Genomic DNA, 24,178 nt, shown 5'->3' with positions numbered 1-24,178 from the left:
AAGTGACTGAAAATGCAGTCTCCATGTGTAAGGAGGCTTTAGTCCCTGACATCTAATGTTTATTATATAATCTTTAATGTTGATTCTTGCAGCCTCTGCCCTCTTTAAGCCCAGGAGGCCCTGGAGATGAGTGAGAACCCCTACAGGGCAGGGGGATCCTTAGAGGGAAAGGGTCCATCAGATGTTATTAGGGCCTGACAAGGCTGCCTGGGCCACGTGGGGCTTCGACCTGTTCATTTCAAGCTTCCTCCACTTCCCGCTTCTTCCCTAACCTCAGAGCAGAAGGGGATGTTAAAGAGGGTAAGGGCTTATTCATGCTGAACCAAAGTCCCTGGAAGAGAGCAAGATTCTAGTTTCCTGTGGTCCAAGCATCCCGTGGGTCCCACTGTGGAAGCATAGAACATAGGGAAGGACAGAGGGCATTGACTCAGTCTGGCCCCACCCTCTCCACGATCCAGACATTGTCCAAAGCATGTGCCCACCAACAGTGTTCTCACCCTTCATGTGGCCGTTGATGTAGGAAATGACAAATAAAAAAAGGATATTTAGGCATAGTGAAGTTCAGTATGGGAATGTACAGATTATATAAAAGTTGAAGATGCCTGTAAATCAACACTTCTTTAAATTTTCCTCCCTTTGGATTCCTTGCTTACTCTATATCCACAATGCCTGACATATAGCAGAAGCTCAATAAATATTTGTTTAAGAGTATGAATAAATAGACTTAAAAATAAATAACAGAACTTGTGTATTAATATACCTGAAAATGGCATTTTCCAATATTAAAAAAGAAATTAGAGGCTAGGCATGATGCCTCACGCCTGTAATCCCAGCCCTTTGGGAGGCCAAGGTGGGAGGATCACTTGAGGTCAGGAGTTCGAGATCAGCCTGAGCAACATAGCAAGACCCCATCTGTAAAAAAAAAAAAATTTTTTTTTTTTTAAATTAGCCAGGCTTGGTGGCATATCCCTGTAGTCCTAGCTACACAGTAGGCTGAGGTGGGAGAATTGCTCCAGTCCACAAGGTCAAGGCTGCAATGCACTGTGATTGCTGCAATGCACTGTAATTGCGCCACTGCACTGTAGCCTGGGTGATAGAACAAGACTTTGTCGAAAGGAAGGAAGGAGGGAGGGAGGGAGGGAGGGAGGGAAGGAAGGAAGAAAGGAGAAATTAGAGTACTTACAGGGTCATGCATCACTTAATGATGGGAATACTTGTGAGAAATGCATCATTAGGTGGTTTCATCATTGTGGGAACATCATAGAGTGCACTTACACAAACCTAGATGGCATAGGCTACTATACACCTATGCTATATGGTATGGCCTATTGCTCCCAGGCTACATACCTGTGCAGCATGTGACTGTAGGCAGTTATAATGTAATGGCATGTATGTGTGTATCTAAACATAGAAATATACAATAGACAATGTGAAAGTTAAGAAAATGCTATACACGTATAAACACAATGAATAAGAGCCTGCAGGACTGGAAGTTGCTCTGGGTGGGTCAGCGAGTGAGTGGAGAGTGAATGTGAAGGCCAAGGACATTACTGTACACCACTGTAGACTTTATAAACACTGTACACTTAGGCTACACTAAATTTATAAAAAATATTTTTCTTTCTTCAATAGTAAATTAACCTTTTTACTTTATAAACTTTTTAAGTTTTTAACTTTCTGACTCTTATGACACATATCTTAAAACAAATACATTGTATAGCTGTACAAAAATATTTTCTTTCTTTATATCCTTATTCTATAAGCTTTTTTCTGTTTAAAAAATCTTTTATTTTATTTTTAACTTTTTAAACTTTTTTGCTAAAAAACGAAGACACAAACACATTAGCCTAGGCCTACACAGGGTCAGGATCATCAATATCACTGTCTTCCACCTCCACATCTTGTCCCACTGGAAGGTCTCCAGGGGTAATGACACGCATGGAGCTGTCATCTCCTATGACAACAATGTCTTCTTCTGGAATACCTCCTGAAGGACCAGCCTGAGGCTGTTTTACAGCTAACTTTTTTTTTAAAAAAACATATGAGAACTCTAACAACAAAAAGTGTAGTATAGTAAATACATAAACCAGTAACATAGCTGTTTATTATTATTATCAAATATTATGTGGTGTTCATAATTATATGTGCAAGACTTTTATATGACTCACAGAGCAGTAGGTTTGTTTATACTAGCATCAGACACGTGAGTAATGCATTGGGCTATGACGTTATGATGGCTACAACATCACTAGGCATTAGGAATTTTGTTTAGCTCCATTATAATCATGTGGAACCACTGCCATATGCATGGTCCTTTGTTGACTGAATTGTTGTTATGTGGCACATGGTTATATAAGGTATTAATCCTAAACACAAAGTATTTTTGGCTAAAATAGTTCTTCTATGTATAATTAATTTTAATTATGTATAGTTGGCAGTCTAATTGTAATTATAGTTGGCTGTCATTGGTTGGTAAGCGCTCAGGAAGGTAAAACTGATTTTATAAGTGGCTTTTCCTCCAGACCAAAAAATACATCCCAGTGCTATAATAAATCAAGTTTAGATTATTCAGTGTTGAAGTCATCAGAGCCTCCTTCTCTCCCGATTTGAGTGTCCATATAACCCAAATGTCCCCAGTATGGCCCTCTTACAAGGAATTCAGACAAATTGATGAAATAGCTGCAGGTGTGTGCAAAGGAAACACAGTGCAAGGATTTTTTTCTTTAACTGGTGCACGTACAGAAATGCCAGTGGAGAAAGCTGCGATGAGTTTCGATTAAAGATCTGCTACTTCATGAGGTAAATATGCTTTAATTTAATTTCTTGTAATTTCTGGTTCTGGAGTTGTTGACAGTGTTCCTCTTCCCCAAGCAGCAGACCTAGTTTGACAATAGAAGCTACTCAGATACCCTTGATACCGACTTTGTTAAAACTAGCCCTCCTCTGCTGGGGCGTGGGGTGGGCACGTACTTTATCTTTTGGACTAGAGATCAAGTTGTGGTCAAAGTGATTAGGGAATGCAACTAGCTCTTAGGAAGGGTGAATTCATTTTCTTCTATTCCCTCCCCACACACATTCCCACTGCCTTGCTGTGAATTAGGGGAGGGGTTTCCTCTCCACTGTGGTTCTAGAGAAAATCAGGAAGAGAGGCTAGGAAGAGAGTGGTTTTTGATTGAAGGAGGGCAGAGAGAGACTCAGTATGATGGAAGGGGGATAGGAGATGGCTAATTTGAATTATGGTCCTGGATTCAGTGTTATAGGTAGTCTGTAAAATGGTATAGTAGTTTCCATAGAGGTCCAACTTGAAATCTTACAGCTGTCAAAAAGATTTGATGCCTTTCAGGTACTGGATTCTGAAGTTTCCTGCAGAGTTTAATTTGGACCTTGGTTTGATTCGTATGACTGAGGAATTCCAAGAAGTAGCTAGTCAACTAGGATACGAAAAACACATCGGTCTCATCGACATATCCAGCATGTAAGAGTGGTACAAGCGTCTTTCAAACTTGATGGATCCACTGCTTTGGGAAGGGAGTAGAGATGATCCCACTTGTCCTGAATCCATACCATTCCAGAATTCTTTAAGATTTGCTTCTGTAAGGAGAGCCTTGCTGCAATGAGTACAGCCGTAATGGACACAATTCATCTCTCCAAGCTGCAGTTTCTTTATTTGTAAAATGGGGATAGTGCCTTTCTCATGGGATTATTATGAGCATCTAATAAGTACATAAAATAGCACGTGAAAGCATTTGGAACACAATAGATGTTCAGCACTTAGTTATTGAATCCGAATCTAGCTAATGTCTCCAGTGGCTTTGCTACACAGAGTGTGGTCTGCGGATTAGGAGGATTGGCCTCACCTGGGAGCTCACTAGGAATGCAGGGCCCCACCCTAAATTTGTTGAATTGGAATCTGGACTTTAAAGATCCCCAGGAGATTCATATCCTCACTCAAATTTGAGAACCCCAGAAGCCCTGTACCATGGTGCTATGGTTGTTGACCATAGTTGTGCCATGAGCTGGTTAGTTCGGTTATTAGGAGCTTGGTGCAATTAGGCTAGTTTCATATCAACTAGCTAACTTTGCACAGAGGAAACTATTTGATGATCCTAAGTATGGTTACCCCTCTTGCCAATGTGTGCTCTTGTGTTAGGCATTCATATCCTATTCTATTTTCTTAGAATTCTTCTTCAAGAGTGATCAACAGTGAATGATCCAAGAATTATCAGGGATGTTTGTTAAAAAATACATATTATTCGGGTTCATTCATAGTAAATTAGAGTCTCTTACAGTGAGGTCCACGACTTTGTCTTTACAACAAGCTTTTCAGAAAATTCGTGTTATACTGAAGTGTGAGAACCACAGCTTCTGGTGGTTTCCATGTGATTTAAATCACTATATGTACCCTGATAAACTCCCAAATTTATATACCTAGCCCTGACCTCTCCCTTCTGACCCAGACCTTGCCGGTTGCAGGAAGACCAAGTAAGAGATTCCGGGTGGATCGGTGCAAAACCCACTCTGTCTGGAAAAACAACTCAACTCAAAGTTTATGTTCTGTTGGCAATTGGTCAGTGGTTTTCTCTTCAAATATGAAAGGGCATGCATTTTGCACAAGTCCCTGGAAACAGGCCAACAGTTACAGAGTCAGTAGGTTAATAACTTCCATTGAGTGAAATGGGCTTTCAGCACATTGACCAGACTCTTCTTTTACAGTCCTTCCTACGACTGGATGAGAAGAGTCACACAGAGGAAAAAAGTATCCAAGAAGGGAAAAGCCTGTCTGCTGTTTGACCATCTGGAGCCCGTTGAATTGGCTGAGCACCTCACTTTTCTGGAGCATAAATCTTTTAGAAGGATCTCAGTAAGAAACTTGACATTTATTCTTCCAAGGATAACAACCACCATGCCAACTTTCCCAAGACCCACATTTTCATACTCTGAAGTGTTGGCAGCCTCTATCACTGTGCTCCACTGGAAAAGTGCCCTTAATTCACAGGAACAATCCCTTTTAACCAAAGATAAATATGATTCTGTCTTTATTTTATGGCTCCAGAGCTATATTTCTGTCGCTATTTTCAATGTCTCCTTTCATAGGATTAAAGCATGATTTTTCTAAACACTCCGTGGAGATTTAACCATTCAAGGTTGATTTAGCTCCATTGACTTCTCCCAAGTGAACATGTTTTGCTAGGCCCTTCAGTTTGGGGGAAAAAATATTTATTTAGGTTCGGATTTGTATAAATGCCTAATTATGGGTGTAGGTTGAAAATAGGAATTGTAGGCTTTAAGGACAATCTCAACATCATATTGTTTCTTTACCAGAGGTAGAGATCCTGAAGTACACTTTTCTTTCCTACTCATCTTGATAGCGTTTTTCCTTCTCTACATCCTTTCTCTCCCTCCAGACTGTGGCCCCTTCTTAGCTGCTTACTTGCAATCCTCTTGTTATGACAATATTTCCACATTGGTTCACAGTCAGCATTTTACTTTGCTTTATCTCACCAAGCTCTGGGGACATCAGTTCTCTTCCTTCTTCTCCCAGTTGCCAGGGAATGAATTACATTCTTGCTTGCAAAGAAGACCATCTTGGTTAGAAGCCTGAATTTCCAAAAGACATTAATTCTTTCACTATGCAATCCTACTTGGAGAGGAACTTCATGAGCCCCCGCAGGCAGGCCAGGGGAGGAATCCCTTGTACTATTTATATGATAGAAGGCACTTATGTATTTGATGACATCCATGCTAATTTTCTGAAAATGTGTCTGTGTTCTAAAAAGCTGACTTACTTCAATTGACATTTTTTTTCTTATCCTTTTTTTTCCCTTGAAACAACTTTACAAAATGGTTCTAATTTGAAATCATTATGTTTAGGTTCATTTCCTCTTTTTTATTGTGTGCCATTGTACCTTTAACTTGCCTGATCCTTGGAATCATTGGCTGTGAGATAAAAATGGAAATTCTTAGGTTCTTCTTCAGGAGATACTGCTCTTTCAGATCTTGAGTGTTCTTGGGAATCAGCATTTTAGCAAATACCCCAGGTGGATTTTATAATCCGGTAAATTTGGAACTCAGTGGAATATGACTTTGAGTCTTGCCCCTTCCTCCCCCAGCAATACTGTGATATGTAATAGTGTATGTTTATGGGGGGGAGTGGGGTTTGAAACACAGCAAAATGATATTTTAAAGGGACACATTCAAACTTGTAGGATGTGATTATAAATGTGAAATGAAAGAAATTGTTATGCTGTTATGAAACAGCATCTCACCTCTTCTATGCAATATTCTAATTTTTGATTTTGCAAAGGCTCCATTGTAATTCAGAATCTCTGAATCTTCCTTTACTAGTTCACCGATTATCAAAGCTATGTCATCCATGGCTGCCTGGAGAATAACCCAACCTTGGAGAGATCTATTGCTTTATTTAATGGAATCTCTAAGTGGGTCCAGTTGATGGTTCTTAGCAAACCAACCCCCCAGCAAAGGGCAGAAGTCATCACAAAGTTTATCAATGTTGCAAAGGTATGTCTGGTAATCAGACTGTGGTCCTTAGATTCTAGATGTTCCTTCACTCTATTGAGATAAGTTATTGAGAAAATTTGGTGTTCACATGTGAGGACATCCGACAATTAAACTACTCAATGATGTCTAAATCATACTTCTCTCATGCAAGAAGATTGCTTTCAAAAAGCAATGCTTAGAAGCATTTAATGTAGCTATGTTTCTATGAAATAATTAATATGTTTTTCTGATGGATTCTATTTGTGCTTCATTTTAAATTGATGTTATTTTTTCCTTGGTCCTTGTTATTATATTGTGCATGCATTCACCTGTAATTCAAGAAGTTCAGAATAATTCAAAAATCCTTACAAAGTACTGATGTTAACATTTTTATTGCAGAAGCTCCTTCAGCTCAAAAATTTTAACACTCTGATGGCGGTGGTGGGAGGCCTTAGTCATAGTTCCATTTCACGCCTCAAAGAGACCCATTCTCATCTTTCTTCAGAAGTTACGAAGGTATAGTGGATTTGGTCCTTATCATAAGTAAAATATTCATTTGTAAATTGCTTAGGTTTATTATACTCCTAACAAATGTCACTCAGAGTGGGAAAGTTTTCCTCTTAAACCCGTGGCAGGTTATACCTGGGGAACAAAGTAGAAAGGGGATAGACAACCAGCTGAATCCACCTGGTAGAACAGGTTGGAGGTGGTGGTAGATGTCCCAGTAAGAGTGCTTTGATATGCTGTTAAAATATTGTAGTTACAAATATTCAACAAATCGTGCTTATTGTGTGATAGGCACTGTGATACCCACAGAGAGTACAAGTGAGTAAGAGAAATAGTTCCTACCCTACCCTCCTGAAATAATGTCATTGAATGCCTACTCTATTCATAACATTGTGTTCAGCACACTGGAAGATACAAAGAAAGGGGAAAACATAGACTTTTTATAGAAATCCTTAGATTTATAGATATCAGGATAAAATATATATATGTGTATATATTTTAAAAACAATGATCATTTCCCAAACCAAGATTATCTGCCATATTTATTTCTGGACCACAATAATAATTGTTTTCCTTACTGAGCAAAAAAGAACATTTCATCTTTGTGAAAAGATTCTCTTGTAAGAGTGGACTTTGCTGTTTCAATAGGGACACTTTTGGCTTGAGTTTAAAAAGAAAAGGGAAAAAAATCTAAATCGATTAAACGATAAGGAAATGTATTTGTTTAACATGCCTGGAAGTCCAGAGTCAGAACAGATTCCAGGTGTGGGCTGGTCAGAGCTCTGACTCAGTTGCTCTGCCTTCCTCTGGGTATCAGGGGTGTTTGTTTGTTTCATCAGACTGTTTTCCCTCCTGATTGGGCTGTCTGTGGCAACAGGGAAATTATGTTCCCTTGTTCATGCCAGTTGAAGATAGGGAAGATTTCTCACTTCAACTCTGCCCCCATAGAATTAAAGACCTTTTTAGACAGACAGTAGCCAGAAGAATACAATGTACTGATTGGCTTCACCTTGTGTTCCTGAACCAATCACAAACCAGAGGGATGGGATTACTCTGACTGTCAGTCAGAACCCATCCTTGGTCCTGGGAATGAAAACAGTTCCGTCTGAGTCACGTGGGCTGCTTTGGGAGAGAGTAGACTAATCAAAATTGGGATCTATTAGGAAGGTCTGGTTGCTGTTAAGCAACCAATAATAACTTGTCCATATAAACCAGAGAGGAAATAAGCCACAGAAGTACTGTTGTCTGACCTCAAACTCTGCACTCATTCCAAGTATAATGGGACTCATTATGTAAGTGTTTCATTTTCTTTTAGCTTTGTACTAAATTTCAAATAAAAAGCAAAGACAAATTTTAAATGTTGTAAAGACTAAGAATCTGATAGAGGCTTATAGAAACTTGGAATGACCACTGCTTTGGTTTTTTTCAAATTACATATTTGAACTTCTCTTTTTTATAGAAAAGTAAACTGAGGCCCAAAGAAACTGCAGTGACTTGCTCTAGGTCACCGTTCTAGTTAGTGAGTGCAGAGTCCAAAACCACAGCTGTCTCACACTTCAGTGCACCTTTTCCCACCCCACAGTGTCCCAGATTAACCTCAGGTAATATCTGGAATGTGACTTTCTTGGAACAACTAAGAAATTCTAATATACTACATGCTTGAATTTGTGGACTGTAATATTTTCATGAACTGCAAAATACTTAAGTATACACGATGCCATTTAACATACTATATTAATAGTTGCAGGGATCCTAGCATCCCTAGTAGGTAGGCAGAGGTGCAGGCACTTTCCATTTTATAGCAGAATGGAGCAGCCTGCCCAACACACAGGCAGTCCTAGTGCGTTTTTCTAGCTGTCTTTTTCCTGGTTAATATTTTTCTTCATCATCCCTGTCTTGTGTGGCAAAAAAAAAAAAAAAAAAAAAAAAAAATATTTTTCTTCATCAGCGTTGGTGCAATTGATACTTCTCTCGGTAGCTGAGGAATTTCTTAGCCACACATTGCAGGGCCTCGGGGTGGGCAGAAGGAAAGGCTGCTTGAAAATTCTACTTTTCCATCTGTTCCCAGAACTGGAATGAAATGACAGAGTTAGTCTCCTCCAACGGCAATTACTGCAATTACCGCAAGGCCTTTGCCGACTGTGATGGCTTCAAAATCCCCATTCTTGGAGTACACTTGAAAGACTTGATAGCCGTCCATGTCATTTTCCCAGACTGGACCGAGGAGAACAAAGTGAACATTGTGAAAATGCACCAGCTCTCCGTTACCCTGAGTGAACTGGTCTCCCTGCAGAATGCCTCTCACCACTTAGAACCCAACATGGATTTGATCAACCTGCTCACGGTGAGTTCCAAGGGGCCGAGTTTGTGCTGAAATAAGTCCACGCGCCTCGCCTTCCAGGGGACATAGGAGGATGTGTGTCAGCAGTTCACTTTGGGGGAAAACTGGTTTCAGGGTCAGTAGATGAGAAGAAAGCTCAAAGGACAAGGGCAAAGAAGCCCCACACCCATAATCAGCAAATTTTGGGTCAAAGAAATTTCCTTTTGTTCAGCAGGGCCCAGTCTCTGCTTCTGAGAGTTCTCAGAGAGGCTCCCCCAGACCCGTCTTCAGCCCTGACTCTCTTCATCACACTCATCTCGCTCATCACCTCCTTCTGTACGTCCTCAGATCACCTGCTTCTGCTTCCCTTTACCCTCACTGCACTGCTGTAGCTGCAGCCTGGAGTAGTGCAAGGACCTCCTCTGTGGTCTCCCTGTCCCCACTTCCAGCCTCCCCAAACCACAAGGATGTAGTTCCCAACCCGGCATTCGAGGTCCTTCCGGTCTCCAGCCATCAGCCCAGCCTCGTTTGTCATCACCCTCCACACAGCACACTAGCCTTTGAGGAACGCTGGACTTGGACTTTCCATCATGGACTGCTGCCCTGCTTCCTGGCCTTTGCACTTTCTTGGAAAATCCCATCCCTTTCCATCCATGTGGCTAGTTCACATTCAAAAGCCTCTATCTTTCTGGAGCATTCTCTGCTCCCCCCTCCAATGCAGTAATGCATCTGTCACGTGTGTTGCCCTTGCCCTTGACATTTTCCTTCACTGTCGGAGGTATCACTTTGCATTAGATTTTTTTTCTATTTACCTGCCTCGTCCATCACATCCTTAGCAACTGTCACAGTCCCAGGCAATTTTAAGAACTCAGTAGATGAATTGAATGCTGTATTTAGGAGTGATGTGACTCAGACGAAAGAAATTCAGCTACCACTCATATGTTTTTGGCATTTGTGGCACACGTGTTTAGCTGGTCTCCAGGTCCTAGAACTTTTAGATGTAGCAGGTGTGTAGAAGAGAACATTTTCCATTGGCTGCTTCTTTGTGTGAGGAAGAAACATAACCGAATTTTCTCACCCTCGCTTAAGCAAGTAGAAGTGCAACTTCCCTGTTTGGGTGTATAACGCCATAGCATCTGAAACTTGGCTGCAATACTGAATTGACTATTATCCTTTTATGGCCATAGAAAATGAAACCAGTAAGTCCTCTTAAGTTCTGAGAACCTAAATCCCCTAGGACTGATGCATTGGTGTAGGAGTTTGCTTTCTAGACCTTCTTGCAAACTGCTCCTAGAACATGTAATTGTTTACCCAAGAATAGACCCCTAAGTGTAGGCAACGATGCTAGCTGCACCTTTAGAATAAAGCAGAAGTGGCCAACACACAAAAACATGCATCTCTTGGGTGTTTGTGTGACAAATAGTACACACACAGACATTCTCTACTGGGGGAAAAGAGTCAGCTCGCAATAATCCAAGCACCTGCATTTATTAATCTTTTGCCATGCAAATCGGTTTCCATGAATAAGTGACCAGAGTTGCAGGCCCAATCAGACAGCAAAACCCACAGGCACAGGTGATGTCTGCAGACCAGTCTTGGTGTGGAGCCTGGGTATCAAGTGCCTGTGTCCAGGCTGTCCATGAAGCTGAGCATACTCCCACAGAGCAGGTGGCCACACCTGGGCAATTTCTCATCCAGGTAAAAGATAATAATGGAGTAGGGAAGTTAATTTTGAGTTATAAATGCAGCAAGCAACATTATGACAAATGGATGTTTACAGAAATGTTGAAGAATTTTCAATAAAATTGTAGGGGTACAAATGTAAAATTTAAGCTCTAGACATAAAAGCTAAGAAAAAATTCCTTTTTGCTGGGAAGTAAAGAAAAAGGATGCCAGAGCACCTCTTTCTCTTCTCTTCCCCCTTTCTCTTTCTCTCTCTCTCTCATTGAAGGAAAATTTAGAAGCCACCACGTTCCGGATTTGGTAACTGCAGTGTTGTGTAGCATAGCTAGTGGCAAAATCTGAGGTGGGAGATCTTGCTTTTTCCCTGCCTTTGCAGTTACTTAACTTTATCTCCTTGCTAACTGGCCTTAACTTGGGCTTTGTCTTAAGGGTTTTGTGCTCATTTTTGAGGTCTCTTATAGCTCTAAACTTGTATGATTCTAGATGTAAGGAATGGTGGAGCCCTGGGAATAAGGAACCAAGTGTCAACCCGATTCTGTGATGCCAGCCCAATGGCTCATGAGGATAGCACAGTCCTGTACACGAGTCACTGAACATCAAGCCAGTTTCTATTTAAAGCCAAGATCCTTTCTCTCCCCCCAGAACCAAGGAGAGAAAGTTTAGTGCATAGGAATATACATTCATTCTTCCTGACCAATGGGGACTCAATGTCTTCAATATGAGAACTGAGGAGACTGCTATCCTGTGTTCTCTCGAGCCCAGGGGTTATTTTATGAAGAACATAACACATTCGGATGAGAACCACGTGATTGACTGCAGCTGCCCAAATACAAGTGAGGGTGTCCATAAGCACAGCATTTGAAGGGGAGATTCCTTTTGCCCCAGGGCTCTAAGTCAAGTTTTTGCCTGAGTGATTGTTTGCATCTAAACATGGTCCCAAGTGAGGTCCCAGGATATGACTGAGAGCCTGGAGGATTGAAAAAGAGAACTCTTAAGTGAATCAACAATTATTAAATGCCTACTGAATGCAGTAGGCTGTATTGCAATACTTGAACTTTCTGTAATAGCTGATTACAGTTTTCATAGCACTTTTCATCACGCACATTTCCTCTGTAAATTCTCACGAAAACCCTGTGATGCAGGCTGGCAGGGCAATGAGTGTAATGTCACTCCTGCCTCTTCCTTTTTGACAAAAGAAGAAGCCAAGATTCATAAAGAACAAAAGGCTTGCAAATGGCAAACTGTGTCCCAGCCTGGGGACTTTTCTATGGGGTGGTTTGCTGACATCTAATTTACTTTTTTTCACATCTGTAAAAATTAAATAATACCCCTCTCTCCCTCCCTCTTCATGGGTATGTAATGAAAGAGTTAATTATGGGATAAAATCTACAAGAGCAGGGACCCCGTGCCTGTCATTACTGTCATTGTATCTTTTGCCGCTTGAAAACAGCTCTGGGCTTGGGAAGGAAGGAGGACCACACTGTCAAACTGCTGGGATTTGGATCAGTCCCCCTTTCGGGGAAGATCTGGAGTTTCCCCTTGTCATACCAATTCATGTCACAAGGAACTTTAAAAGCCGATGCTTCTGTTTCATGGTATATGAAATAGTCTGAATCTTTTCATAGTATTTTTAGCCCTATCAGTTACTTTTACCATTCTGAGTACATGCAAATAACTGGAAAGCCCCTGTATTTTTACAGTCTCATTTTTTTTTTTTTAAAAAAGAAGAAGAATGGTTTCAAAAATGGTGAATGGAGGTAGTTTAATGCCCATTATTTTATAATAAACGGTCAAGCCAATGTAGACCCTCCCATGAAGACTAAATCTGCCACCATCTGTGCTGGAAGGATTGGCTACTAAATGCAACAACCTGAAACAGTAATCAGAACATTTGTCAGAAACAACCAGCTCAAAGTGTGTTAGACAAAAACGAATATTCTGGAAATCCCATTGACAAAGCTGCCCATATTATACTAAAGATGTGTAGGAAGTAGAAAGGATCGCTCTTTGGGCAGGTCTGTAAAGCCCAGAGGAGATCTGAGACAGGAAGTAGGATCAGGGCTGGGAAAGCAGAGGTGGCAGGAGTCACCTTGAGGGCAACTTTACATTCACCGATAAGCACAGTGGCATTTGGCTGCTGCACTGACCGGAAGCCGAACCCTGCATCTGTGACCTTCTAAACAAACCCAGCTGGACACACATTGGCTTACTGAATCTTCACTACCCCTGGGAGGGGGCTATTAATTATGATTCCCATTTTACAGATGAGGAGACTGAGACTCAAGAAGGTTAATTACTTGCCCTGGTTCACACCACTAATAAGTAGAGAGCAAACATTTGGAGAAGACCAAAGCACTTCCATCATTGGGTCAGTTGTCTGTCCATTGGACACATGAAAATACCCAAGGATGTTCTGTTTCTTTTGAAAGAGCATCTCCCCAGCTTAGCATGTGGCCTCTTCGGGTTTCTGATTGGATGCTCTGGTGCTGCTGTCGTCTCATCTCCAGAGGATGCCGGTACCCATCATCACAGTACGTGGAGGCCGAGTCAGGAGGAAAAGAACACAGTCGTCAAAGTCTGGATTAACTCCTGGTAACGAGGAATTCAGAAGGAAGAAGTCACTTGGTTTTCTCTCTCTATTTATGACACCTTCACAGTGCGCGGCTGCAAGCTGAGACTGGGGTGCAGAGGAGGAAAAGACAGACGTGCTGCCCACTGTCATGGGGCTTAGAGCCCAGCAGAGTTGTCTGTTGTGGAATTTACAAAATGGTGGGTAATTGCCCGCGGCACATGTGTTTTATTTGGCCCAAGTGGAATCATAAAATTTTTGCTTGTTGTTAGTTGCCAGTGTTTAAAAATTAGAATAGTTCATATAAAACTCCAGATTTCTGGCTTCTCTTGACAAATCAGAAGAGCTGGCAACTCGAGGTCCAGTGTCAGGCCGGCAACAACTTGCCATAACCGAGTGGTGGCTGTCCCCTCTTCATCACAGACCACACGACCACACTTCTCCCTGCTGCTTTCCTAACACTGAGAGCCAGTGTCAGAGCCCATTTTCATCACACATTTTTCTTATTGTAGAGCTAAGAGGAATGCTCTTTAAATTAATTACACCTGCAAAGACTCTTTTTTTCCAAATAAGACATCATGGTACCAACTATCAAATTTTTTTTTTTCATGCATTCCACTTCACTCCTTTGTATAATGGGCTGGCTCCTAAAGGCACCTGTTTGTGACATGTGGATGGTTTCTTTCCTGTAAAAAGGCAGAGCCCCTGGAGGTAGGAGTGATTGCTGTTCAGGGGAAGGTGGATACGATGTTTGTTCTTTATGAACAGGATTTTCATGATCTGAAATATGCTGAGGCACTTTTATAGTAAAGTCAATTTTATTTTGTTTAGAAAAAAACTTCAGGTGACAAAATGTAGGTAAAACAGTACATGACCTGATATATGAAGTCCTTAATTTAAATGGATCCAGTAGCTGCTAGAACAGTGACTAGAATATTGCCTGGTGCATAGTAGATGATTGATAAATATTTGTTGAATGAATGAATGGTTCAAGAATGAAACGTTAGGATGCTAACTTCTTTTTTAAAGGAGGTAAAACAAAAAATAAATTATTGACAAACATCCTTTGCGTCTGAGTCTTCCCTTGCTTCCTCCTTTCTCTTTCCCCTCACTCCACACCCATGCACATTAGCCTTTATTTTTAGACAAAGCATGTTAGAGGACATTGTTCATGCCTAAATGGTCAAAGAAAGAAGCTGGCATTTGGTTATCTGTGTTGCTGGTGAGGTGGGTGTGATTCATTGAGTGTCCTAGCATTGAAGGACATGGGTGGGAATCGTCCAGGCTGATTTTAAGCCTTATTTTAAGGGACTTTTATGATCATCCCCATTTTACAGATGCAGAAACTGAGTCTCTGCAAGGAAATAACTTGCTAAAGTTTACAGAGCCAGCCAGTGGCAGGCTCAGCATTTGAACCCAGAGCTGCCTGACTACAAAACCTCTGCCCTCACATATGAGCTACACTGCCTCCCTGAATGATTCCTGTAGTGCTTAGAGCAGAGCGGCTTACTTCACACTCAGCATCGCTGCCTTTTATTGGTATGAACACATCTTTTTGTGTTCAAGTCCTATTTATTCAAATAAATTGTGAGGCCCTTGAGGGCAAGAAATGATTTTATATCATTTTACATCACCAGGACTTAGCACAATGCTCTCAAATTATAGGAACCTAGTTAATTGCTCCATTATTTCCACAGTTCTTTAATCCAACTTCCCAGGCAGCATTCATTACAAATCTTATTTTATGCATCTGTCCCTGCTTCACCCCTTTAATCATCAAGGATTCTTTGTAAGTCAGGATGTCACACTGAGGAGATGCTCAATAAACGTTGTTGAGGAATTGAGTTGCTGGTCTTGCTGATGCTGCTGAGCACACCGGGATTAACGGTTCCTTTTGTAAATTTCATTTCCCACCCCTGTGTGCTGTCTTTTTATTGTTCTGCATTCACTCAAATTACTGTATTAGACATTGAACTTAAACATTCAATGTGAAATCTATTTCAGCAATGTAAACAAATAAATACTATCCAACATAATTATTTCTCCTTTCTAACATTGTTGTAGCTTTCTCTGGACCTCTATCACACGGAAGATGATATTTACAAACTGTCGCTGGTGCTGGAGCCTAGAAATTCTAAATCGGTAAGTATTGTTTTCTTGCTAAAAATCAGTGCCAAACACCATTTTTGGGTCATTTACAGTAATTGGCTGTTACAGTGTTGCTTTGTGTTCTAAAGACTGAAGAATTTTAGAAATTGATATTATTCCCACTTTATCAATGAAACAGCTTGGCCCTGACAGTTTGAGAATTGTTTCTTTATATCGGAGGCAAATAAAGAGGAAAAACATCATTCTCGTTACTCTGTTTTATTACTGATCTTCTATTTATTGTGTCCTTGTTGAGAACTCACGTACACATAGGACCAAAAAGAAAAAAACAAAGAATAGTAACTCATCTTAATGTTAAAGATCATTTAGACTCTTCCAGGCTTTTAAAAAACTCCATTCAACATAAAATTTGATAGATTTTAAATTTGATCGTAAGTCACAAATTTCTCTAAAAGTGATTGACTCAGCTCAGAATTTCAGTATCTCGTTGGATAGCGTCTCACATCATCAGTGGCTGACTCTTCAGAAATAAACATTAAATAATGAGATGGAGGAAATTACATTATTGAATGTACACTGCTTATTAGTTTTAGTGAGTGAACTATATTTTAGATATGTTTTACACTAATAAAAAAATGCCTGGATGAATTTAAAATTTACAGTGCGGATGAGGTTTGCATGTTGAAGGAAAAAATGTGTATGTTTGCTTCTTATAATTATATCTCGATATCAATTTTCTTATAAAGATCTCATGTGCTACCTACCTCCTTACCAGCTGAGCTCTGTAGCACGTTGGCGACAACTACAGCCCCTGAGTCTGTTAACACCTGCTGTGAGTCCGAACCATCGGACTAAAGGAGCCTGAATGATGATGACAGCTGTTCGCTGGCCCTGGCAGGGCATGCACTTAAGTCTGAGTCAATTGACCTGGTAGCCTCTGATCTTAAAATAATTCGTGTGCTGGTTCCATGAGTGCGTTCTACTTCCTGCCAGTTTGTAGAGGTGTCTCCTGAGAATACTGCAGAATGGGGCCTCCTGGGATGATGGCGCACAGGCAAAGGGAGGAATGCAGACCTAGACTCTAGAGTTAGCATGCCTGAGAGCTAGCAAGAAGGGTAGAGCTACTGAATAAAAGGAGTTTGTAAGCTGCTCCATCATTCCATAGCTTTGTCACGATGAACCTGGCCACGGTGTGTTAAGCTGTACTGTACACAGAATTTCCACCTCCTGACACCTTCCTTTACCTTTACCAGGCACTGTGATTGCTACCAGTTGTTGGACGCCTGTCAGGGCATCATACCACATTATCTCATTAACTCTGTTAAGGAAACCAGGTCTGGTGAGCGCAGGTGTCTTAGTGGATCACACAGCCAGGAAGCTGGAGAACTGGGCTTTGGTTTCTGGCCTGTCTTCAATCACGGTGCTGTTTCTACCACCCCTCACATAAGGAACAGGGTAGGAATGACCGTGTTAGCACACTTGCCTGCCTGTGCACCTTTTGACTTACTTTATCTTATTTTCAGGATAAATTTTTGCCAATTATAGGAGACATGTCTGTCAAGCACATAAGTCTTTTTATTTATTGTAAGAGCAGAAGCCTTCAAAGTCCTTTCCAAGTGCTAAAACCCTGTGAATCTATGCAAACACATTTCCCAGTCTCTTCCTGTCTCTTCTCTAAGTGGAGTGCCATCCTATTTGACATGTGCTGATAACTAGTGAATTCTTTCCAGTTGGGATTCTATCACCAAGAGCCTGTAGCTTTACTGTGCTTACAGATGGTGCTGGCTGACCTAACCTAAATAGTCAGTCCCAGAGGTACTCAACCTTTTTCTGTTCCTAGCGGCTCACTAGTTCTTTGTGTTTTACTATCTCAGCAGTCTTTTTCATGGCACCCCTAGGTAAAAAAAAAAAAAACCCAACTGTTCCACTTATAGAATAACTAGGTCCAAACAGCTTTATAGGCCGGGCGCGGTGGCTCACGCCTGTAATCCTAGCACTCTGGGAGGCCGAGGTGGGCAGATCGTTTGAGCTCAGGAGTTCGAGACCAGCCTGAGCAAGAGCGAGACCCCACCTCTACTAAAAATAGAAAGAAATTATATGGACAGCTAAAAATATATATAGAAAAAATTAGCCGGGCATGGTGGTGCATGCCTGTAGTCCCAGCTACTCGGGAGGCTGAGGCAGGAGGATCGCTTGAGCTCAGGAGTTTGAGGTTGCTGTGAGCTAGGCTGACGCCACGGCACTCACTCTAGCCTGGGCAACAGAGTGAGACTCTGTCTCAAAAAAAAAAAAACAAAAAAAAACAAACAGCTTTATAAATATTTATGTTCTAACAACTTGGTACACACTTGAAAAACTAATATACTTACATTTAAAGAAAACTAATATTTTATTTTATTCTTAAATAACCACAGTTACTTACTGATGGATGTGTGTGCCTGTTGGACACTACAATTTTTTAAATGTTGAAATCAGACTGGGCGCTGCCACCCTTATTTCTTGTTCCACACATTGAAAGCTTCTGCTCTTACAGCAAATAAAAAGATTTTTGTGTGTTTGATGGAAATGTCTCCTAAAGTTGGCAAAAATTTATCCTGAAAATAAGCTTGAGTAAGTCTAAATTTTGTTCCCTTACAATGATATGATATCATTGCAAGAAGTTTAGTATGATCTGATGGGGGAACTGTGAGCAACTTCGAGGTGGAAGTTCTTGTGGCGTCCAACAAATACTGAGTATCTCCATATTTCACGTTTGAAATATCTTTTGGTGCCTGAATTCACTGCAGTGCTCCAGAGCACCAATTAGGGAACTGTGGGCTTACCCTTTACCTGATCAATAAGATGAAAATCCTGACAGGAAGAGGCCTGGTGTGTGTAGGTATGTGTGTAAATGTGTATGTGTGAGTGTGGGGGTGAGTGTGTGTGAGTGTAGGGGTGAACATAGCCAAAAGGCAGATAATTTTTGGTTTTGTTGGTCGCCCACAGGATACTTAGTAACACCCACCTCCCAACATTCTTAGCGGCTTAAATGAGTGTGGTTGCTCCTCAATTCCTCTTGCAAAAATGTTTATCCCCCATTCATTATCAAATTAAAAACTTGCTGTTGTGGGTTTGCATATGTGCACCAACAAAAATGTTGACCTCATACGAGGGTTTCAGAGAAAGGATAGAAAGTGCATCGTAGCCTTCGCTGGTCTCCTGGTAGGATGTGTTGTGTGCTTGTGTTGTTCAAATGTGTGATGCATTATGCCAACTTCCTCACATCATGAAGTGCAAAGTCTTGAAAGTAAGTGGAAAACCGTTTGGGGAAAGGAAGTTCACCAAAGAGGGCCAGAGAGACCTAATGATTAGCAGAGCAGTCAGACGTGATTAAGCAAGGTGAGTGAGGTGCAGGCATTAAGACATGAACTTGGCCGCGCACTGGTATCCATCAGCTATGTGCACCTACTAATTGATCGCTAATACCAAGTATTAAAGAATTATATAACTGATGTTTATATATCCTGTATTATACAAAAATCCATGATGGATGGTTATATAGAGGGTTTTACGATGTTTTAGTGATATTTGGGGAACGTGGATAGGATTTTTGGATGGACTGGGGATGCATTTTTTTTTTCTTGTTTAAAATATTATAATAGAATTTAGGCTGCTGCTAAACAAAAGGCACTGTCCAAACATGTATTTAGTTACAGATTAGATTCTCTTAACAAAAGATGTTTGTTTTATAAACATTTAAGTGCTACATAAATGTAATTTTACTGGTATTGGTAATATCCAAAACCTATTTGTCTTTCTCGGTGTCCCTAGTAGCTCAAGGCCCCAGTTAAAGTTGAGAAATGTGTGTGTTTTGTCAGCAGCCTACCTCCCCCACGACGCCCAACAAGCCCGTGGTGCCCCTGGAGTGGGCGTCGGGGGTGATGCCGAAGCCGGACCCCACAGTCATCAACAAGCACATACGGAAATTAGTCGAGGTAAGTGGTTGAGGGAGAATAAAGGGAGAGCACTAGAAGGTCCCTGTCTCTTTCCAGAGTGTTCTGCAATTGTCCAGGAATGAGGCGGAGTCCATGAAAACAGCCCTCTGGCAGGTAGGAACCATTTAGCAGACACTTAGCTCTACCTGGCATGGGCCTCTGGGGAGAACCTGCCAGAAAGGTCCCCTCCCCTTCTTGTCAGTCTGTTCTCCCTTGCCCAGGTCCTCTCTTTCCCAGGCGTTTGCCATTTCTGCCATCGCCACCCACTCAAGGGACTGTTTGGGGATTCGAATCACTCACGAAAAACTCACATGGGTCACAATAAAATGCCCAATAAATTGGTTTCCTGAGGGCAGGACAACAATCCTGTAAATTGGATAGTTTCCCCTGCGGTGTCCTGGGGATTTTATGACATCGGCACAATGCCACTGAGGTCAGAAAAATCACCTGATGTGGGACAAGCCTCTGTCCGAGTTTTCCGTGTACAAAGAAGAGAAGACATGCCAATGTAGGGAACGTGGAAACATCTCAGGCATGGGAAACTGTGAGCCCTGATTAAACATCTACTTTAATGGATTCATAGGTACATCCACTGGTGCAATAGAATTGAGTCTTTGGAATATAATGTGCTTTTTGCTGGGAAAGGATGTTTAAAGAAAAAGCAGGAATGTTCTAATATATCTTGGATAATCTAGGCAACTATGAGGCACTGAAAGAAAAGTTTTATGGAGTGTGAGACAGGAAGAAAAGATTAGAAAGGGTGGTGCCAGGAGGAATTTTGGTGAGGGAAGGGTCTGAGAAGGAGATAAGGGCCAGTGGAGGCCGTGATGGTAGGAACAGACCCAGCCTGCAGCCAGGGAAGTGGGGAAAGGATCCAGGGGCCTCAGGGAATGCAAGGACCCAGCTGCAGTTTAGGAATGTCTGACACCAGGAAGTGAAGGCAGAACAATTCTCTCCCAATCTCATTATGCAGGCTGGCTGCCTTTGCCCCAGTCCACATGGGGAGTCTTAGTTTGTCTCTCTCTCATTCTCTCTTCTGTTTTATTATGAGTTTGCATTGTAAGTTTTATTCCACAAAAAAAATCTGGTATTCTTAGTATATATACATGGGTGTCAAACTATAAATAGTAGGTACTGCAAAATAGTTAACTTCTAAGCAATTTTGATTATAGATAAATATCAATATTGGGATTTTTAAAAAAATGTAATGGTTTGTGATTTTTGCAATTATAATTCAGTTGTCTATTGATAAACTTGCAATGGGAGCTAATGACCCATTTTAGTCAATTTTTTTAATTAATTCATTCATTTATACCCTGCATATTTCCCAAAGTACTCCTGAAGCAGCTTACTGCATAGGATGATATAGATATTAATAAATACAATAGAAACCATTGGGAAAGAGGAGAAAATTTAATTATAATTGGAATCCAACTCAAATATACATTTGCATACATGTGTTTGCAGAAAGAATATACAATTTTTTTTTGAAAATCTAATTTAGCAAAGGGCATTGAAAAACCTTTTTAATTTTTCTCTGATTATAAAGGAAGACAGATCACTGTAAACATTAAAGCATTACATAAATTATAGAAAATAAAAAGCTTTACTTTCAGGCCTTGGTAATTCAATTCTCCAGAGATAACTAACCACTGATGATTTGTTGATTATCTTGCATGACTTTATGCTCTCTGTCTCTCTCTCTCTCTTTACATATATACACACACATATACATACTACATACATACATGCATGTATGTATGTCTTTGAGCAATCTTGTTCAATTATTTCGTTAGAACGGATTCCTAGCAGTGGAATTGCTGTGTCAGTGAGCAGGCACTTCTTCAAGTGATTGTCCTCCAGGAAGATTGTGGCTACTTATTTCACTAACTTGCTATAAGAGCAGCTATTGTCTCATACCCTAGAAAATTATCAATGACAGTATTTTAATGTTTTATTTAATCTGAGACTTCAAAAAAGTTTCATTTATATATCTATAATTCTTAGCAGAGTTGAACACCATTCCTTGAATGTATTAGCCATTTGTATTTTTACTTTGGTGATTGCCTGTTCAACTTTTGTGTCTTTGCTCTCACATATGTTGCAAATAAATTGCTCTGTTGGTCATTTATTTTTAAATTTGTTAATTGAGCTTTTTGGGTTCAGGTATTTTGCATTTTTTTCTTTATGGCTTCTGACTTTGATGTCATGCTAAAAAAGGCCTTTCCCAAAAAAAGATTATAAAAAATGAAAAAATATTTTCGTCTATTTATCTTTGACACTTTTATAGCTTTTTTACATTAAAATATTTAATATATCTAGAATTTAGTTTGGGGGTGATTTATTTTGTAAGATTATTAGCCATTTAACTAAGCAACAACTATTGAATAATCCATAATTTCCCTGTGGATTTGAAAAGATACTTTTTCATATTTTGAATTCCTACATATACATGGATCTATTTCTGGACTCCACTCTCTGTAGAAACTTGTGTCCTATTATTTTGATTAATGTAGCTTTGTAAAATATTTGCTTTCTGGAAGGGCATGGTCCCCCTCATTACTCTTCATTTGAAACAATTTTTAGCTTATTCTTAACACATTCACTTCTATTTGAACTTTAGAATTAATTTGTTCATTTACAACAAATTCCTACCAGGATTTTGATTGGAATTGCATTAAATGTGTAATTTTGGGGATACTGTAACATCTTAAAGCTTTATTTTCTATTATCAGAGTATTGGAATTTGTAAATACACCCCGCTTAACTCATACCCAACCCTGAGGTCTCAGTTTAAACCTTGCTTTCTCCAGGAAACCATTCTCAATCTACCTCCTTTCCGCCCCCACCCACTCTGATTTTATCCTCAGCAAACCGCTTACCTAGTTATTTTATAAAGTCCTCTTGATTTAGTTATCTCTCACTAGATCCTCAGCTCCTTGACAGAACAGATAATATGTTAGTTATCATTGCTTTCACAATAACAAGTTCAGAACCTAACTCAGGAATAGTCATTCAATAAATACTTGTCCTTTTTTTTTTTTTTTTTTTTTGCAGTCTGTGTTTAGGAACTACGATCATGACCATGATGGGTACATCTCCCAAGAGGACTTTGAAAGTATAGCTGCCAATTTTCCCTTCTTGGATTCCTTCTGTGTGCTGGACAAAGATCAGTAAGTTTTAATTTTATTATATTTTAATTCAACTGTCCTAAAGCAGAAAGTCATTATCAGAGAACAGCAGGGAAACCTACAATTTACATCTTGACACCTTCAACCCTTCAAGACAGCATTGATGAGACATGTCTAATTTGTCACTGATTTTATTCTTGGTGTTTGTGATCAGTTGGATGGAATCACAGGGCAGACCACATCACCAGCTTTGAACAGGTGTCCATTTGCAAATTAGCCTCGCTCTCCATTTCTTATATTACGCTTCTGCTGCTTAGCTCTCAATACCAAAAGGCCTCCTTTAAAAAAGAATAGGAGAGGAATATAGTTAGATCTAGCCTGGGAGAGTCCTCAGCATTAGTGGACCTTAGGGCAATCTTAAAATTCATTAAGTTTTTTTATTTATGGTCTTCATGAAAGCAGATGGTAGCTGCAGATGGCCAAGAAGCATCCATACTTTGTTTTTTTCTTTGATTGATCAAAAGTTGTCTTGATAAATGAAGAAAAAATTCATTTTTTCGTTAGCTTCAAATGATTCCTGGAAAATTAAATGGCTTTGGAGACTAAGACTGAACTCATTTTAAAAAGTGATTTAAAAAAAATACTAAGAAAGCCTGGCATTAATAATTTGATTAATTGTTAATTGTGTGAGATTAGTTGAACTATTCATAGTTTGCTTACATGACTTCCTGTATCAGATAATGTGATACCTTAAGTTAATACCTCAAACTTTACCATGGCTAACCGTACTAAAGTTTTGAGTGGCTAGTGCTGGGAAGTCTCAAAAAGAATGTTTTCTGTAAGGTGTTGTTTTCCAAACTGTTCCACAGAAGTTTGTTATTACTTAGTACTTTATTTTTATTTTTAATTTAATTAATTTATTCTTTAAGACAGAATCTCACTCTGTTACCCAGGCTAGAGTGCCATGGTGTCAGCCTAGCTCACAGCAACCTCAAATTCCTGGGCTCAAGCTATTCTGCCTCAACCTTCTTAGAAGCTGGGACTGCAGGCATGCACGACACGCGGCTAATTTTTCTATTTTTAGTAGAGATTGGGTCTTGCTCTTGCTGAGTCTGTTCTCAAACTCCTAACCTCAAGTGATCCTCCTGCCTCAGCCTCCCAGAGTGCTAGGATTACAGGCATGAGCCACCACTCTCGGCTTAATTAGTAATTTTGAAAAAGGAATTAACTAGTCAAGTGCGAGAAACACAGGGTTAAATCTCATTAAATAGGTGTCTCTACTGTGCAACTTCCCAAAACTTTTAATAGGCTAAGGTGTGCTGCACTGTGGTTCCCTAGGGGGTAGATGGGCTATGCACTGTTTCACAGATTTATTTTATATATTTAC

At 40.2% G+C, this 24,178-nt stretch overlaps 1 protein-coding gene across 1 annotated transcript in view; it reads left to right on the top strand.

The window, feature by feature from the left end:
• RASGRP3 (RAS guanyl releasing protein 3) overlaps positions 1 to 24,178 on the top strand; it is an 89,637-nt gene that overhangs the window by 50,421 nt on the left and 15,038 nt on the right. Inside the window, exons 5-13 of the mRNA XM_069494245.1 lie at positions 2,737 to 2,799; positions 3,344 to 3,475; positions 4,714 to 4,861; positions 6,346 to 6,519; positions 6,898 to 7,014; positions 9,074 to 9,349; positions 15,642 to 15,719; positions 19,544 to 19,660; positions 22,718 to 22,833. Of these exons, the coding sequence (XP_069350346.1) occupies positions 2,737 to 2,799; positions 3,344 to 3,475; positions 4,714 to 4,861; positions 6,346 to 6,519; positions 6,898 to 7,014; positions 9,074 to 9,349; positions 15,642 to 15,719; positions 19,544 to 19,660; positions 22,718 to 22,833 (1,221 nt within the window). The remainder of the gene's footprint in view (positions 1 to 2,736; positions 2,800 to 3,343; positions 3,476 to 4,713; positions 4,862 to 6,345; positions 6,520 to 6,897; positions 7,015 to 9,073; positions 9,350 to 15,641; positions 15,720 to 19,543; positions 19,661 to 22,717; positions 22,834 to 24,178) is intronic.

This window comes from Eulemur rufifrons, chromosome 19 (genome assembly GCF_041146395.1).
Source record: "Eulemur rufifrons isolate Redbay chromosome 19, OSU_ERuf_1, whole genome shotgun sequence".
Taxonomy (NCBI): domain Eukaryota; kingdom Metazoa; phylum Chordata; class Mammalia; order Primates; family Lemuridae; genus Eulemur; species Eulemur rufifrons.
This window is presented reverse-complemented; position numbering and strand designations above follow the sequence as displayed.